We start from the raw sequence: 17,932 nt of genomic DNA, 5'->3' as shown, positions 1-17,932 counted from the left end.
ACAGGCATGTTTAAAAACATGATAATTATTACTAGTAATGCTTTCATTATTATTACTCTGCGTAAATAATTAAGTCATTGGAAACAAAACATATTCGAATTGTGGGTGCATTTAGTTAAGTATTAAAATATAATTCAAAATCATTACTATTTTTGTAGTTATATTAGTACATGTTTTATAATAAAGTATGCATAGCATTTAGTAAGCGGTAATTATATTAACAAATCAGGTGTACCATTTAACAATCAATTAGGAAGACCATTGCATTATTACACTCATGTCCATAAATTAAGGATAATTCGGAGTCACGCGGAAATCGAACTCTAAAATAAATATATCACCTGTAAAATCACTACACACATCTTCAAGAAACATAATCAAATTTTAGGAAGTAACCAGACTACACCGATGGTACGTCACAATGACGAGAGTGTAAGAGAGTGATATATAAGGAATACAGGCAAAGAAGTAAAATTGTTCGCAGGCGCTTTATAAGCATTTCAGTGCAATAACCGAATAGTTATGGCACAAAAGACGCATTTGGATGATTTTTTTACGTGGTAGAATTATCGGCCGTCTGGAATGTGGGCATACCCAACTGGAAGTATCAGACGAACTTGGAATTGCCCAGAGTGTCATCTCCAGGCTCCAAAATGATGGTAATGTGAGTAGACGTTACAGCACAGGTCGCCCCAGAGTTACAACGCCGAATGAGGACCGGTATTTGTCAGTTACTGCCAAAAGAAACAGGCGGAGCACAGCTCAGACCTGTCTCGTCAACTCTCTTCAGCCACTGGTACGACCATTTCAAGGCAGACCGTGTACAGACGCTTAGGGCAGATTGGTCTATATGCTCGTAGACCTGTCAGATGCGTTCCACTTACTGCAACTCACTGTCGCCTGCGGTTAGCCTGGAGTAGAGAGTATGCATTGTGGGCACCGCAACAGTGGGCTTGTCTGATGTTTTCCGACGAGTCCAGGTTTAGCTTGCGGTCTAATTCTCGCCGGACTTTCATATGGAGAGCTCCAGGTACCCGTTACCACCAAGAAAACATCACCGTTACGGTGGTGCAGGAGTGCTCGTTTGGGGTAGAATTATTCTGGGTTCCAGAACTGACCTGCATGTTCAAATTGGAACCATGACAACCCAAATCTGTTGGGACGTCATTCTGGAACAACATGTACGTTTGTTTCGGGGCGCCATGGGCGCACAATTTGTGTTTATGGATGATAACGCCCGTCCTCACCGTGCAAACATCGTAAGCGAATACCTTCAATCGGAGAATATCACCCATATGGACTGGCCAGCATTCTCACTGGACATGAATCCAGTAGAGCACGTGTGGGACATGCTTGGCCGACGAGTTGCAGCCCGTCAACCTCTTCCTACATGTCTACCGGAACTTCGGAGAGCATTGCTTTTTGAGTGGTGTAATATCCCCCAAGGTCAGATCGATAATTTGATACTCAGCATGTCCGTTGTACGGACTGTATTGCATCGTCTGGGAGACATACAATGTATTAACAATCATACCAACCATGTAATATTGGTTTTTTGTACATAGGTTTTTTTTTTTTTTAGTCCAAAGGGATTTCAGTCCCGAAGAACTATTGCTTTCGTTTTGGCATTTTGCGTCGGACTCATAAACGTCGGTTCACTTTTCAAACTGTTGCCACAAAATGTTAGAGTCCTGCATTATATTTGAAGAAATTAAATAATGAAAAATCTGCATAAATGATTGTCTATTTCTCGCATTGTGATAAAACAATGGTACATAGAGCCATCGAATTTTGAATGACGAAATCCTACTGCGAATATGGGCATCTGAAATCCCAAATTTGGAATTTGTTTTATTATAGATTTTATATTTTGTAAAACTTTAACGAATTTTTGATTTACAAACTCAATGCTTTAAAAGCGAGAAATGGCAACGTTATATAGAAAAAAAAATACTTTTATCTCCAGCTCGCGAGACTGTGTATATCGGAAATTCTAAATATATGCTTAATTTAACATTATTTTGCAATATTGCTCTTGAACTGAATTTTATGGTTTAAGTGCAAAGAACATGATATTTAATAAATAAAGGTAACACTCAAACGTTAAAAAAACGTCCCTTTAGACGTAATTTAAAATCTGAAAAATTTCAGTTTTTTTTTTTTTTTTTTTTATTTTGCTCTAGGGAGAAAAAATCGCTAATTTTTTTTTAATAATATCAAACATTTAGCATCTTTTTTTGCTCTTTACCTTTTGTTTAATAAATAAGCTTTACAAATAAGTCAAATTTCTTTTGCTTCTAACTCTTCCTTTGCCTGATTTTGCATTATCCTTAATTTATGGACATGAGTGTAAAACGTACTAGTGAATGTCTATTTATTTGCGCTTCTAAGCATGTTACTATAAAAATTATTTAAGAAGTTTTACTATGGAAGTATTAAACCGTTATAATATTTCTGGAACTAGTTGTTTCTATATTATGCATAATATTAAATTATTCCAGCCTTTCCGATTTATACCATAAAGTTTTCATCACTATGTTGCTATCATATTGGGAACTCTTTTTATCAAACTATTTCTATGCAGCTGAAATCGAATTTACTTTTATACTTGACAGTTTTTGTGGGTTACGAGTACGTGACATGCCGAGACGTACTCTGGACATCTCATTCCCTGACACTCAAAGGCTATGACATGGACACGTCAGAGCTTGGAGGATGGAATTTAGATATACACCATCGCTATAATTTTCATGAAGGTAAGATTCCAGATCTATTTTAGCTTACATCTTATTCAGGGTGGCAGCTACTGATGTTTTATTCTACTTTTAATTTTTTTTTTATTTTTATTTTATATTGCAGTGTATTTAAAATATTTGTTGTTGCTTCATTTCTAACTAATATTTCAAATCTAAATAAATTTTCTTCGTTTATGGCCCTTCAATTTACTAGAATTTACCCTACAGTCTTTCATAATTAGCAGAATTATTTATAAGTAAACATTGATGTAAATAATGTATGAGAAATGTTCAAAATAAAAATAGTTTTCATACCTCTTTCTTGTAAAAATTTCGATACTTATTCGATTCTCATTAAAGCAAATACCTGTTTGAACTTATGAATAATAGCGCTAACTCCATCACTGCTACTGATTATATTAAGCATGCCAGAGCAGGATATTCATAGTAGTTGTAAGCTGTGAGTCATCATTAGATGTTTAACTAGCAGTCTTTCCATCTCAAACTTATTCGAGACTTAAAAGTCAGTTTAGAGACAGGCGTCTCTGTTTGAGTTTACACAGTATGATTAGATCGAGTCCTTTAAAGAAGGTCGGTAAGAGGAGGAAATGAACCACACGTTTGCGTCTGCGAATCTCAATCGACTAAGGCAAACCAATTGCTGTTAATGAATAAATTGGCGTCGACTGCAAGTTAAAAGTCCAAAAAATCGTTAAAGAATTTAAAGTCAGTGTTGATAATGGGAAATTCTTAAAATTAGTAAGGTGAGAGTCAAGTGGATTTCCCTTGAAGCATTATGAAAAAGATAAAGACAAGTTTATTTTTTAACTATGTAGTAAACTGCGACGAAAATGAGTGCATTACTTCACTCCAAAGTCAAAAGAAACAAATATTCAGTGGCACTGAAATTGGAGCTTAATGAACAGGTTATTCACATGTATAAGAATGAATCGATATGCTTTCAAAAGATTTTTATTCATCTGGAATTAAACTTTCTGTTTGCTGTAATGAGTGAATTGTTCTCGCAAGTAATTACACAGAAAAATATAAAGTGTGCCCCAAAAAGTGAGATTGTAGTTTTAGTGGAGTTATTCTGCATAGCAGAATTGAACTTTGTCTGAAACAGAGACGTTTCGCCATGGATTCTTCTGAACAGTATGAGCAGGCAATAATCCAGTTTTCATCTGTTAAAGGACATTTGCAGTTCAATGAAAACTTTGTATGGTACATGAAGTATTTTTCCTACGGTGCAATGATCTTAATCACGCATGTGCGAGTACAGCTGATGTCGAAATCAGGTCAAAACATTTAGTCATCACTGAAGAATTAACTCTGCACTCTCCTCTTTTAAAGGAGAATCGTCGAATAATCACTTGGAAAGTTGCATATAAGTTGTCTCTAAACAAAGGAAATATTTTCTCTATTCTATACGAAATTCTGCAATACAGCAGGATTTGTCCAAAACGCGTTCGTAAATGTCTTACTGTTAATCCCAAATTTCTTTGCCAATTTGCTTCCATCGTTTGTTCTGCTACCACACAGAAGACAAAACTTTCAATTTGTAAAGGGAGCTAAATTTCAAACTAAAAAATAATTTTTAGTTTGCAAATAAACAACGTCTTCAGGATTTGATTTGACAACAACAGAATAAAGTAAAAGTCTAAGAAACGCCTTAACTTCTCATTCTATCTATCCATTTATATCCATAAATTCATGCATATTTTGACCAGAATATTTCATTTTGCCTTCGTTCATTTAATAAACCATTTGACTATTAATTTTATCATACTTTCATCAAAACGTTAACTCCAAGAATCTTGGGGATCTGCTTTAGAGTCTATTTTTGTATGATGCTTCAGACCAGGTACTGGATGATAGTACTGTGCATTGGTATTCCAACTGTATTGTTCTTTTTTACACCACCTTGAAATTATCTCTTCTATAAATTCATAAAAATGATCATCTTGTGTACAATCAATCTGAAAATTTCGCATATTCATCTTCGGAAAACTCAGTCTGTTTTTGTTGTTGTCTGCTATCAATAATACATGATTCTTCAGAATTAGAATATTCTAAATCCGAAAGCATTATTCACAATTTCTTTTTGAGTTAGCTATATGGACATTTTTCTTTTAGAATTTCATGCCATGATTATCACTTCTAAGAAAAACGAACATCAAATGAACAGCTTCTATCGCACAAAACTGGCACGCATCTGTTGTGAGCTGTCTCCCAGACCGACTCCAGAGTAAACACGTGGTAACTAAAAATGTAACGAAATATTTAACTTTGACTGACCTGTTTCGGAAGGCAACAAGAAGGGTAGTGACCATTTTAAATCGCTAGGAATAGAAACGAGGTTCAGAAAAGGTAACGCAGTCTGCAGTCTTTCAAACCGCTTGAACAAATGTAACGTAGTAAAGACTATACTAAAAAACTGAGGATTCATTTACAATCATATTTGGTCTATTATATTATTAAAACATCATTATTTTTGAATCTTTCCGGTAGCGTTATTCCTAGTTTCTTTGAAAACGTAAGGATGTTCAAACCAAAAGCCATTCAAAACGTTATCTTCATCTTAGTAAAGCAATAGTTTTTGTTTTAAAAATATTGATTTCTCGTGAAGCGACGGTTTTATGTTAAAAAATATAACAGTTGCAAGTTTGTCTTGCAGTCATACTCAGGTGTTAGTTAGTTATATGGACATTTTTATTATTTTATTTTGTATTTTTGTTTATGAAAATCGGTAAATATTTTCTCACGTTACAGAATTATGCGAATGGCACGCTTTATAACTTTTGTGATGTACAATAAAGTATTCTCTTATGAATTTTAATAAATTGAAAATTGCTTTAGCCACTATCACAGATTTCAGTTTCTGAATTGTCTATTCGTTTGTCAAATGACGAACATATATTTGATAGACTGCTTATAGTTACATATTTTAATAGATTAAACGCTTCCACATCTCATATCAGAAATTCACTTTATGACAGTTCTATCAGTCTATCAACTGAATTTTCATACAATACTCATTTGATTAGAGGAACACTAGAATATGTTTAAATAAATGATATCCTTTCAAAATGTGACAAACACTCTAGAATTTGACGCAAGTGTAGTTTATTAAATCACGTACTCTAATCTGATAATCTGCATATGTTTAATGAGAGTGCTGTCTATTATCGCACGTAGATTATAATGTCTATTTCGCTTGTTCGTTGAACAGATAACAAATCGTTGTTTAATAAGTATACGTATGTCACCCTTAATCAAGAAATAAATTTCACATTTAATACACGATCTTTAAGATGTCCAAATATGAAGATTGTCTGGGTATAGAAAACGATGAAAGTCGATGTTGCATAAAATGTATGAACAGAACTTCTAATTGCATCAAATACGTTTCCAAGAGAACTCAACTTTAGGAAGCAATTTCTATAATAATAAAGTTCTCGCAATATAAAGATTCACGTACTGTCTACATATCAAACTTCATCCAAAAAATAAGACAGTTGAATATCATATACGAAGATTGCTTTAGAATTTATAAAAACAGTTTTGTAATTTATTCAAATTTTACACAATATTTGCAATACTAAATCGGTATTTATATTGTTGGCTATTCAAAATGCAGCATCATAAAGTGAGCATCCAATAGGCTTGAAATTTGTACTCTGCGATTTCGACAGGATCCTCAAGGGAAGTATTATAGCGCATATGCAAAGTAACGTTACCTAGAAATACTGAAAAAGGGAAGAATAGCAGCCAGTTTTTAATACTAATTGTATTTTCCCTCATATTCCTTCTCATGGGAAGCTTCATTACGCCTCGTCAAAAAAAGCGAAATCATTTGAGAAAGTTTCTGAAATGAATAGAGTAAGAAATGTGGCTTATAGAAAATGCGAAATATCTTTCCAAAAAATTAGTTTGAATAAAATCAAGCTACAGTTATATGAATATGAAATTTCTGGGTGCCAACGACAAGCTCAAATTTAAATAAATCTCAGTTCTGTCAGCAGTACCACGACGATTGGATATGAGGCTGTGGACACAATGGTAACATACATTATAATTCTCCCATTATGCATCATCATACCAATCCGTCACCTGCATTTGTAACTCCACAGAACTTTGCTCCAACATGAGTGTAATTCGCATTTCCAGTACACTAACAGTCACCTACTCTATCTGTGAAGTTTTGGATCATTTTATCCTCCTTTACACTTAAGGTTTGCTTGCATTTAAGTTTCTACAGGGTGATGCATGATCTCACATGTTACGTAACATTCAACATTCTACATTGCCCAACCGATCTTTAGACACCAAAAAAAAAAATCTAACAAGTTCTGGTCAATGCTTTAACTACCAGATACAAAGCAAAATTGAATGGAAAATTTATTTTAATCTTACCGAAGTTACAGAACTATTAAAATTATGACAATCGTAGCTAACTGTAGCTAACTATCTGATAATAACAAATATAAGAGAAGTAGTGTTCTGTAGCTAACGATAATAATCTAGCTCTAACAAAGGGCCAGAACTCCCAGCTTGCATACTGGTTAACAATTAGTATAAACATTGAATTACTAAATAAAGGCAGCATTTTCCCGGAAACTCTGGACTTATACCTCGTAAACTAGACATATTCCTTTTTTCCGTCAGTAATTTTTCCATGGCTATGAGCCACGGTTTGGAGAGAAGGAAATGACTTTGAAGGACCTATTCTAAAGTAACAGAGTATAATTGTGTTGCATATTAATGAAGTTTTGGCAAATACGCTAGACAGCTTAAGTATTATTAAAAAAAGCGTACCCATTGTACCTGTTGGGAGAACGGTATTTTAAGAAAACACCCTTCATTAAGGATCACACTGTACAATCATCTTCTCTTGGATTCATCAGCATTTTTCTTCGTCTTTTGTAAAGTTTTTGTGTTAATTAACCCATTATCCTTTATTTCATTTATATTATTAGTTCCATTTTCGTTGGTTCCTACCCATGCCAATTAATTAACAGATATATAGAGTTCTGTATGTTACAGAGATAGTCTTTGGCAGTGATTCTGATCATAATATTTCTTGTCCAGGTCTTAGAAATCACTTAAAACAGCTTTAGCCTTTTTGCTAAGTCTACGTGTGCAAGTTTAGAAACCTGAGCCCAAACTTGATAGGAATTTCCCTTGTCAATTTCAAGAGTAAATTACTTTTCATTTTATTTTGCATTTTGTGTTAACTTAAATCCCATAAAACTTAGCGTTTGATTTTATAAGCACAAAATTACATTTCTTAAGTTTCAGAGTTTTAATAAAATGGCTTATTTAGTCAATATTAAAATGGAACTAAGACGTGGTGATAAATCGCCTGGTAATCTCACACAAACCTAAGTTTAATGTAGTGAGTGATTTGGTTCCCTATACCTTCACTTTTACCAATTGATACAAAATAGATACTCAGTATTACATATTCGTGTAGCATTAGTAGTAAATTTCAACGATTAATCGTTAAAAAAATAAAGGATTCTTATTTGAAACTTTGGAGATCGCGGCTAAGAAACATACACTAGAATGCAAGCAAACGTTAAAATAAAGATGTCAAAAATAAAATAGAAAATAAAGAGCCCAAAAATAAAGTACCTGAAATTTTATAAAATTGCACTGTTTGCGACGAGAAATGAGACAGCCCTATCACTATAAAAAGCACGTCACAAAGACAGTTTAAAAATGTGCAATGGCAACAATCTAAGAACTTCAGAAATAGATGTAGTGCCAAGAAGAACTAAGTATTTCATCTTGTAAAAAATATGAAAATTAGATGTCATTTCCAAAATCTCGTATTCAGTGCATTGCAGCAGTAGAATTTCTAAGAAGGCATTACTTTGTATCTAGACGCAAAATTATTTAATTTCTTTACGATAGTAGAATACGATTAAGAATAAAAGCGCAAGTAAAAGAAATGTGATATTTATTAAACATTTTAAATGAATGCAATTTAAATAGGTGTGCTACAGAAAGGAGATGGTACGACTATCTACTTCCGGCAGCAACCAAGAGTAATATCTACTCTGATGGGAACTGGTCATCAGCGACCAATGCTTTGCCCAGAATGTAATGGAATGGCAAAAGAGGCCAGGTTACTGGCACCAGTTGCACTTACTTCTGGACCTGACGGTAGCGTTTATGTGGGAGATTTCAATCTCATCAGAAGAGTAACACCCAGTGGACAAGTCTACACAGTTTTTAGAATGAGGTAAGAATTGTAAACAATGTTCTATTTTTATGTTAATATTTTATACTCCTCAAATATCGATTTGTGGGACATCTATATATTACCTCCTGTCAATCTATATATATGGTTAATGTCTGGTGGTGTTGAGAGTAATGGTTACGTATGGCAATTTTGAGTACAAAAAGGGAAATACCGGACGTAGTTCAATAAAAGAGTTTTAATTGGTACTTGGACTTAATAGCTGCGATAAGGCATGCCAACCTATGACATATGAAAAAAGGAAGGTGAGATTGTTACAACGGCAATGGTAACTACTGCGTCAAACCTTTCGGATCTACTTTGTTTTATATCCGCCGCAGGTACTTAACTATGAATCGATGCATTGTTTCGAAATAGATACAGCCTTTACTGGAACTTCACATTCTAAGGGACTCTTATCGCTGTTCCAATCTTCGACAGCTAAATCCAAGTAAGCATTCAGTTTACTGTGTTTCACAATGGCGCACCACGATGGAGTAGCTGCAGAGTTACAGACGGGTTACTGATGAAAACAAAAGATTGAAACATCGGGGAGAAAACAATTCAAAGATGTAATATCGTCGTATAAAACATCGTGGAAGGAAAGATACTATAAAGTAAAAAAATCTCAGTTCTAGAGCATTGTGGTGTGAAATATGATCGTAAAAAGTAAAGCAGTTAAACATTTTTGTGGGTTTAAAAAGCATCGTCGTAAAAAATAAAGTATCCCCAAATAATCGCAGATATATGTTTTCTGACGTTAAGAATTTCAAGTGTATGTTCGCATAGTTATTTGTGAACGCAAGAGGGAATGTGAAATATTTTTACATTCATATTTCATGTTTTGGATTTAACTAATAAATTTTTCTGAAAAAGCAAGGAAAAACTGCTTTCAAAACTGTTGTTGCGACTTATTTCACTTGTCTGACAGTTATATCGCAACAAGCCCACAAAATTCATCGTGGCATAGACTGCAAGATTACTCTTGTTGTTGGCAAGAGCCTTGAGCATCATACAGATGACAGCTAGACCTTTATCTCAGTTCCGTCCCCAATTTTGATAGAATCTAGGAGAACGGATCCGAGAGTCCACCCATCTTTCTCTGCAATCACCCTCTCGAGAGGACTTTCTGCTCGCCGCATATTGAAAGTGCCCCCATGCCGCACAGAAACTATACATTTAGAAAAATTCATGCCTTCGCCAGGATTCAAATCCGGGCCCTTACGTACGGCAGTCATCCATGACAACATCATTGACAGTTACCCCGGTTGGGCGGCTGAAAAATTGTTGATATAGGTAACCACATGCAGTTAATCAAGTTCGTTTTCTAATATTTTGTTACTGTATTTTTCAATAAAACTGTTAATACGACTAAATAAAAGAGATTAATTAAATAATTAATAGTTATCTTCGTAAGATAAAAGCCTATTATTTGCGATATATAGCATAAATTTTAGATTCATTTTTAGTTTTTAAAAGCTAAATTTTCCTTCTTGTTCTTTGCATAAATTTTTTTAATTAATTACACAGTGTATACAGTGGTAAAAATGCTGCTCATTTCTTTTTGCGCTCAGAACTAACTATTCTTGCAAATTCTACTTAAATTTTGTAAATTCTGGAAACATACGGCTGGGATGTTATCATGCAATGATTTTTAGATATTTTCTAATGCGGCATTTTAAAAATGCGGAATTTTTTAACTGCTTTATTTTCTACAATGATGTTTTATACCTCTATGTTTCAGAAGTGTTGATGTTTTATCCTTGCTTTCTGTTCTCCCATGATTATGATGTTTTTCCTTGCGTACTTTTCTCCAAGATATTTTACTTTGCATCCTCTATAAACACCTGTAGATGGTGTTTAAAAATTAGAAAAAGGAAATTAAACTGCTTCATTCAGCATTGAGACACATATGACGGTAATTGTTCAAGAGTGGTTTACTGAGTCATTTTTTTTTTCTTTTTGATCTTCGTCCTGTTAGGAAAATTCTCAAATGCTGGTTAGAACTTCAACATCTCCACAACCATTTTAATGGTCTGCATATAGTCTCCACGTAACCTTGATCCTATGACTTTATACAATTCATTATAGGTAATCTCAACAGACAAGTCGGTGATCATGGCATCCTAATCAGCAATCATGTGCACTCTAGGGTTATTTTGGTTTGTTTCTTTTGCCTCTCTAGACATGAAACTTTGAAAAGATTTTCTCAAGCCGAGTTAAAGAAGCTGTAAGCTTTGTGCTCAATTTACGAGTATTATGAGGATGCATGAATTTTTCCAAAACAAAAAGTCTTTGTATACTCTATTTTGCGAAATTTTCACTGGCTGTAATGAGTTGTTAGAAAGATCTTTTATGCTCAGTTTTAATTAGAGTTTAAAAGATGATTTGCAAATGACTTCATTAAAATGGATAAAAATTAACGAAATAGTTTTGTGATAATTTCACATAAAGATGCGAAAAAAATACTTTACGTATTTCTGTGAAGTATTTTCAGATTTAGTAGCATTAAACTTTATCTTACTGTTACTGTCTATAATAATTCCAAAACATTAATCGTGAGCATAGAATTCACTTAGAATATGATAAGAAATAAATTAAAAAAACACAGAATTGAATAACAATGTTATACGATTTTATATAGCTGTCACACTCATATCTACATATTTTCCAAAAATATTCTTTATGCTAATGAAGAATGAGACGAAAGATTTAACCCGGACTGCAAGCTCATTGGAACGTTGCCATGAAAGCGAATTAACTGTTGTGTGATTGGAGGGAGATTAGTTCTGAGATTAAATTAACACCGAGCGTTCGTGTTGATGGAAAATAATAAGATATCACAAAAGATTTACTGTATTTAGTATAATTATGTAACTTTCAAGCACCGTTTAATGCGTTAAACGGTGCTTGAAACGGTCCATGTGTTAAGTCTTAATAGTTTTGTTTGGTATGTCCTTATCATGCATTTAGTTATCATATTGGTACGAATCGACTATCGTACTTAAGTACGAAGAAGGTACTAAAATTTTAAAGATATTTTGCAAGTTTTTTTTTCTTGTTGTTCTTGTTGTTGTTGTTAAAAGATAGATGTCATTTTATTAAGCATATCTATTCTTCTTTGAATAGGTATTCTTAATAAAATGGGCTTACATACATAAACTAACATATATTGAATGACTTGATAAGAAACGTCTGAATATCATATCTTGGGGTAAACTGAGCAAATATGCATTTTTTATTGAAAAGTTAAAGGTTATAGAAACGTAAAAGAGGTTGTGAATGAAAAATTTGCGATTCTGGGCTGTTGCGCCTTCGTTCGGATTCGAACACGGAATATTTGACGAGGATCATGATTATAGCACACTGTTAAATGGAATACATTTCACTGTCTAAACGTGAATAGAGACAGCCAGATAAAACTCACTCGACCAGCATTAATTTGCTGATGAATTATCATCTTTCTTTTTTTTTCTTTGTTCGTGAGCCACATATATCTCGATCGACAGCAGCTATTGAATTGTAATATTGTTGTGAAGATCCTGAAGATTAGCGAAATAATTTTATATTAGTCTTGAGCGTTAGGTGCGTTTCTAGCATACTTTTTTCAGTACGTAAACATTTTCTTATAAACTTAACCCCAAACACGCTTAATCCCTTCTCTTCTTATATGATTTTAATTGAATAATTTGATTACATTTTCCTCATAGGCCAGGATTAAAACATTGCGCGCCTACAGTTTCCATGAAGATACATTAAGAAGGTCAAAGAATTTGTCTGAATATTACAAAAGTAGGTAAAATCAATGATTTGGGAACTTTTGTTGTCCTACATTAGTGCAGAAGATCTAAGAAAGTTTAAAAGTGGTATGTTTAAGTGAGAATATAATGTTATGCCTGTTACTATTCACAAGGGAAAAGAACCAATATGTAACATCGAAGTTACAGAGTCATTAGACTATATCCATTCTGAAACGCGCAAAATATGCAGTGCCCTCACCGGGATTCAAATACAATATATAGGACCTCCCAAATGCGCTATGAGCGGGCTTTCAATTACACCACGAAGGCATACGGAAAGGAGGGAGAAAATACTTTATATACTTCCCCTTTTAAAGGGAACCTGGATGTGAAGGATCCATTCGCCAAATCCTGGTGGTGAGGAATTATTGTTCACTACCTTTTCAGTTCGAGCGCCGATGTAGAGTCGTTAAGTTACATTCATGTTGAAACGTAAAAAATGTGCAACCCCCTCGCTGGAATTCGTACTCCGGATCCGGGAGGTATATTATTTTGGTTGTAATTCTCTAGAATATCAATTTACTTTTCATTAAACATTATGCATCTTAGCACACAAAAGTCTTAAACTGCATCTAAACTGAAAATTTAAAATTTCCTTGCATTAGTCGTATTTCCTTTGTTGTAAAATTTGCTTTCTTTCAGAACTACCGATATGTCGACTCACTACCATATCACTCTTAGTCCAACTGACAGTCATCTGTATATTTCTGATCCTGAACGGCATCAAATTCTCAGGATACATTCTCTGGATAAAGTCGAAGATCCCGAATCCAACTTCGATGTGGTGGTAGGAAGTGGGGATCGCTGTTTGCCGCGTGATCGTGACAACTGTGGTGATGGAAAACCAGCCTTGGAGGCAAGACTGTCCTATCCAAAAGGTAAGCACAGTTTTCTCAGAAGAGGGAAGGGAATTTCTATATGTGTTTGTTACCAATAATTTCAAAACTGGAGAATAAAACGAATCCAATGATGAATTATTATGAAACGATCTACTGAAATTCTGATAAAATCTGTAAGTGTTAGTTACCGAAAATTTCAGTATTGACAGATAAATAATAAAACAAAATCCATTAGAATTTCTTTTTAAAGATATTGCAAAATAACAAGTAATGTAAAACAGACGATCGTAATCATATTGACCAGTTATCCATGCCATGCAATATCAAATCGAAGTCGAAGACGTCTAGAAAAAAATAAACCACGAATTAAAAAGATACTGCTATTAGAACTGAAATAATGCAATGAATATTTATTTATATGCGCTTTCCTAGATTTTTTATAAAAAATGAAAGATATCATAAGCTATTAATCTACGATCTTAAATGCATTATTATAGCGACTAAGAGTATTTAAGTACTTAATTAACTGCTTCTGCTGTGCTGCCTTTCTGAAGTTGCTCCTATTTGTCGGCAAGTTATTGCTTTTGTTCGTTCTGAATATGAACTCAAAATACAATACAAAATGTGAAAATTAGCATAAAACTTTATTTCTTCACTGCTGGTGAGATCAATTTGAAATAATACAACAAAAATTATAGTCTTCTTTGTCAACAGTAATTTTTTCGAATTTTACATTATGTGAACTAGATTTTACTTTGTAAATTTCAACTCTTTTGGGTAATATCCAATGTTAAGATCTATGTAGATGATAAGTTACTTATCTCTAAGCTCTGTGTACAACAGATGCTTGAGAAGGGCGTAAAAGACCATTTACCTAAAACTAAATTAACAGAAGGTACTCTTGGTGCTTACAACTCCGCCAGCATTATTGGCGAGAAACTCAAAATCAGTAAGTCAAATTTAATCTTGACTTTAAACAACTAATAGCCAAATGCTACGCAGATAAACCCGAAAGTGGCTCAGAACTTCACCGACGTGGGGATTTCAGCTATCGTCAATTATTCTGCAAGACCGAAGACAATCTAGGATAGCAAATCTAGTAACGCGGTCGCGAATGGCAGAAGACACTCAGTCTTAACGTTTTCAAACCTCTCTATAAACTCAGGCAAACTAATTTTCATTCTGGCTGGAAAACGGAAAGAAAGAAATGACAGGACAGATTCAAAACATAAGATAACTGGTTTTTAAAATTAAACGAAACCTTACAACTTGCAGTAAACCACTCGAAGCTAAAACACTAATTGAGTCGGATAGATGAATGTCAATTAATTTGCAAAAATTACTAACCTTGCCAAAGGCAGGCATTCACGTCTGACCTGACCAGCGGCTCTCTTTCTGTAAGCAGGGATTAGCGGCTGCAGCAGCCAAATCTGTACCCGAGTAATTCCAATTACGATTTTTCTCTTCATTTTAACTTACGATACTTACCAAAATATCTGCATAACTCTGTGGATTGAGCGAGTACCTGACGGAACGAGGCGTAAAAGAAAGAATCAAACTAAGCTAGTTAGTAAACTTTAAATGAAATGTTACAGTGTGAATTTGGGTGGAAGTTTTATTGAAAAATTATCTATATAACTCACATGTACGAAACAGCACTTTTGTTCCTTAAAATATTAATCATTCTCTTTAAGAATTATACACTTATAGATAAGGAGCTACTGATAGATATGTAATGATGATAATATTTAAAAATATGTAATGCTTACTGTTAATTAGTTTTAGTTTTAATCCTCTAAACTCCAAATATCTTGATATCAATGTTTAATAGCTAAAGTGCTTGTTTGCAGATTTTTAACCATTCAGTCTTATGTAACTATTACAGAACAAAATGAATAAATAAATACAAACAATAAAATTTATTTAAAAAATTAAAATTTACTTACTTTCGTTTAGTATTGAAATACTATAAAGTACACATGCGAATACAGCCTGGTCGGTGTAATAATAAACGGTTCTGGCTGTCTTATCCATAGTCCGGGTTCGAATCCTGGAAACATCTTGCATATTTGTACGTATATATGTAATGCTTTTACAGCATAGAACACATGTGAGCTGAAAGACCTCTCGAGTGGCTTTAGGAGAAAAGGGTAGGGAGACCCTTGGATCCATCCGCCGAAGAATTTCCTCTCAAAATAGAGAAGAAACCGGACAAAGTCGTACTGTCACCTGTGAGATACTCAAGGACCATTCCAATGACTAACATAGTCCTGCGCTCCTTCTCACAATAATGTTTGTGGACCTGTTGTGATTCTACTTTCAAACAAATGAACAGAATAAGTCAGAACAACACAGAGAAGGGATTCGTGGCAATGCAATATGACAATAGAAATGCATTACTTTTATACTGAGATTGTATATGGACATTTTATGATTTTTCTTAAATTACTAAAGACATCAGTAAAGAGAAACGACCGTATTTTATGTTCATTGCAACACTAACTGACAATTTCTTAAGTTTAGAAATTATACATACTAGGTTTTCAATTATTTTTACTATTTTTAAAATTTTTTAGAGTTAAATATGAAAATAAATTGATACTAGTTTCTTCTCAAAATTAAAATTCTGAGACATTTTAATTAACGGCAGATATAATCCAGAGAACATGACTCGATATGTTATTATTATTTTTCTTTTTTTTTTTTTATAAAAATTCTAAAATTTACACCTTCAAAATAAATAAACTAATTAATTCTAATAACAATGTATCTAACATCAACAAATGTCTTAGTAAAGTATTATCCGGTACTTCTCAGCCTTTGATAAACTTCTCGGTTTTACTTCGAAATTGCAAAGTATTCTGTGTAAGTTTAATGCCACTAATAAACACTGAGCAAATTATTCTGTGTAAGACCAATGCCACTACTAAACACAGGTACATATCTACTATCAGAAGGTGAATTTAGTCTCATAATAGTTTTATCTATATGCTAGCCGTATGAAGATCATCTTATTGTTTAAGCTATTTATCATAAGCTTCTTTATCAAGGATATATGTATTTTGAAAGTAGAAGGAATAAAAATGTGTGTCGAAAGAAAATGTGTGTCTAAAAGACACTCTTTAGTAACCTGAAATAAACACTACACATTTCCTTTGTATGTGATCTTTAAAAGTAGTTTATGAAACGCAACAATTTTATCGTGTTTGTTGAGATGAAATATTACTTGAGATTTAATTATATTTCATTTAAAAGTGCCCTTATGAATGTAAACTGCTTCTTTATAATAAACACGTATTCTGCTTAGGAAAGCATTAAAAGTACCATATCTATATATGTATGAAACAATTATTTCTCAGAGTTTTACCACCTTCCAACCGTTTAGAATAGAGATGATTTTTGATTTAAAAATTCATTCTTCATCTTTATTTCTATCAATAACGCTTCATAATATGAGAAAGTAGTGGTTTATCGATTACTTCTAGAAATGTTTCCCACGAACAAAAATTTGGCATCCTTTCAGAAATAAATGACAAACGGAAAACATATTTGAAAATGAATGAAAGGTGGAACAGATAAGACATTTGAATGGCATCTGCGATAAAATAATTTGACGTAAAATGAGACAGAGGGCCTTAATACTGTATTTTTGCGTGTACCGTTTGTCATTGTCAAGTCCTCCTCTTTCTTGTAAATGTCATAAAAATATGTAGGGATTTACACTACGTTTTTATGTGTCTCGATTTAGAAAATTTAATTAAAAGCTTTAAATTGGAATGCGTAATTAGTCGAAGCCAATAAAACTATTTTGAAAAGAATTGAACGTTTTAAAAACTTTGATATGACTAAGCCACGAATCTTTATATTTTAAAAATGAGTTGTCAAATGCATTTGAAATTCCTTTTGGAATTAATGCTACATGTTTGAACATATATGCTACATAAAAAAGTATTTCAAATAAACACAATTAAGCTAAGAAAGCGATCTATAGCCATTTTTAATCAACAACTTGTTTGTTTATTACATTTTTGTCGGATGCTATTGAAATTTCGTTACTGAAAAAAATGTCATGGTATGTTTTGAAATGAAAGAGAGCATCTAATTTTTTCACATCTCTGTTTTACATCATCTGTTTTACATCTGTTATACAGTTTCAGAAATTCTCAACGTTAGACAGGGGAAATCTGATGTCATACGTTAGTCTCCTAATGTACGTTTTTGTATATTTTATTATGCTATGAAGAAAATCATTATTATATATAATTAACATTTATTAATATTTAAAGCAAAAATATTAAATTTGATATAAAA

The 17,932-nt window shown here is 33.2% G+C and overlaps 1 protein-coding gene across 2 annotated transcripts in view; it reads left to right on the top strand.

The window, feature by feature from the left end:
• Positions 1 to 17,932, top strand: part of LOC118183119 (teneurin-a-like) — a 1,514,249-nt gene that overhangs the window by 1,336,633 nt on the left and 159,684 nt on the right. For both annotated transcript variants that reach the window (XM_085820731.1, XM_085820730.1), the window contains 3 exons: positions 2,616 to 2,756; positions 8,736 to 8,985; positions 13,425 to 13,660. In XM_085820731.1, coding sequence (XP_085676857.1) covers positions 2,616 to 2,756; positions 8,736 to 8,985; positions 13,425 to 13,660 — 627 coding nt within the window. The remainder of the gene's footprint in view (positions 1 to 2,615; positions 2,757 to 8,735; positions 8,986 to 13,424; positions 13,661 to 17,932) is intronic.

This window comes from Stegodyphus dumicola, chromosome 7 (assembly GCF_044657685.1).
Source record: "Stegodyphus dumicola isolate Sdum_Otavi_A_Nest chromosome 7, ASM4465768v1".
Classification (NCBI taxonomy): domain Eukaryota; kingdom Metazoa; phylum Arthropoda; class Arachnida; order Araneae; family Eresidae; genus Stegodyphus; species Stegodyphus dumicola.
Note: the sequence above shows the minus strand (reverse complement) of the source record. Positions and strands in the feature narration are given on the sequence as shown.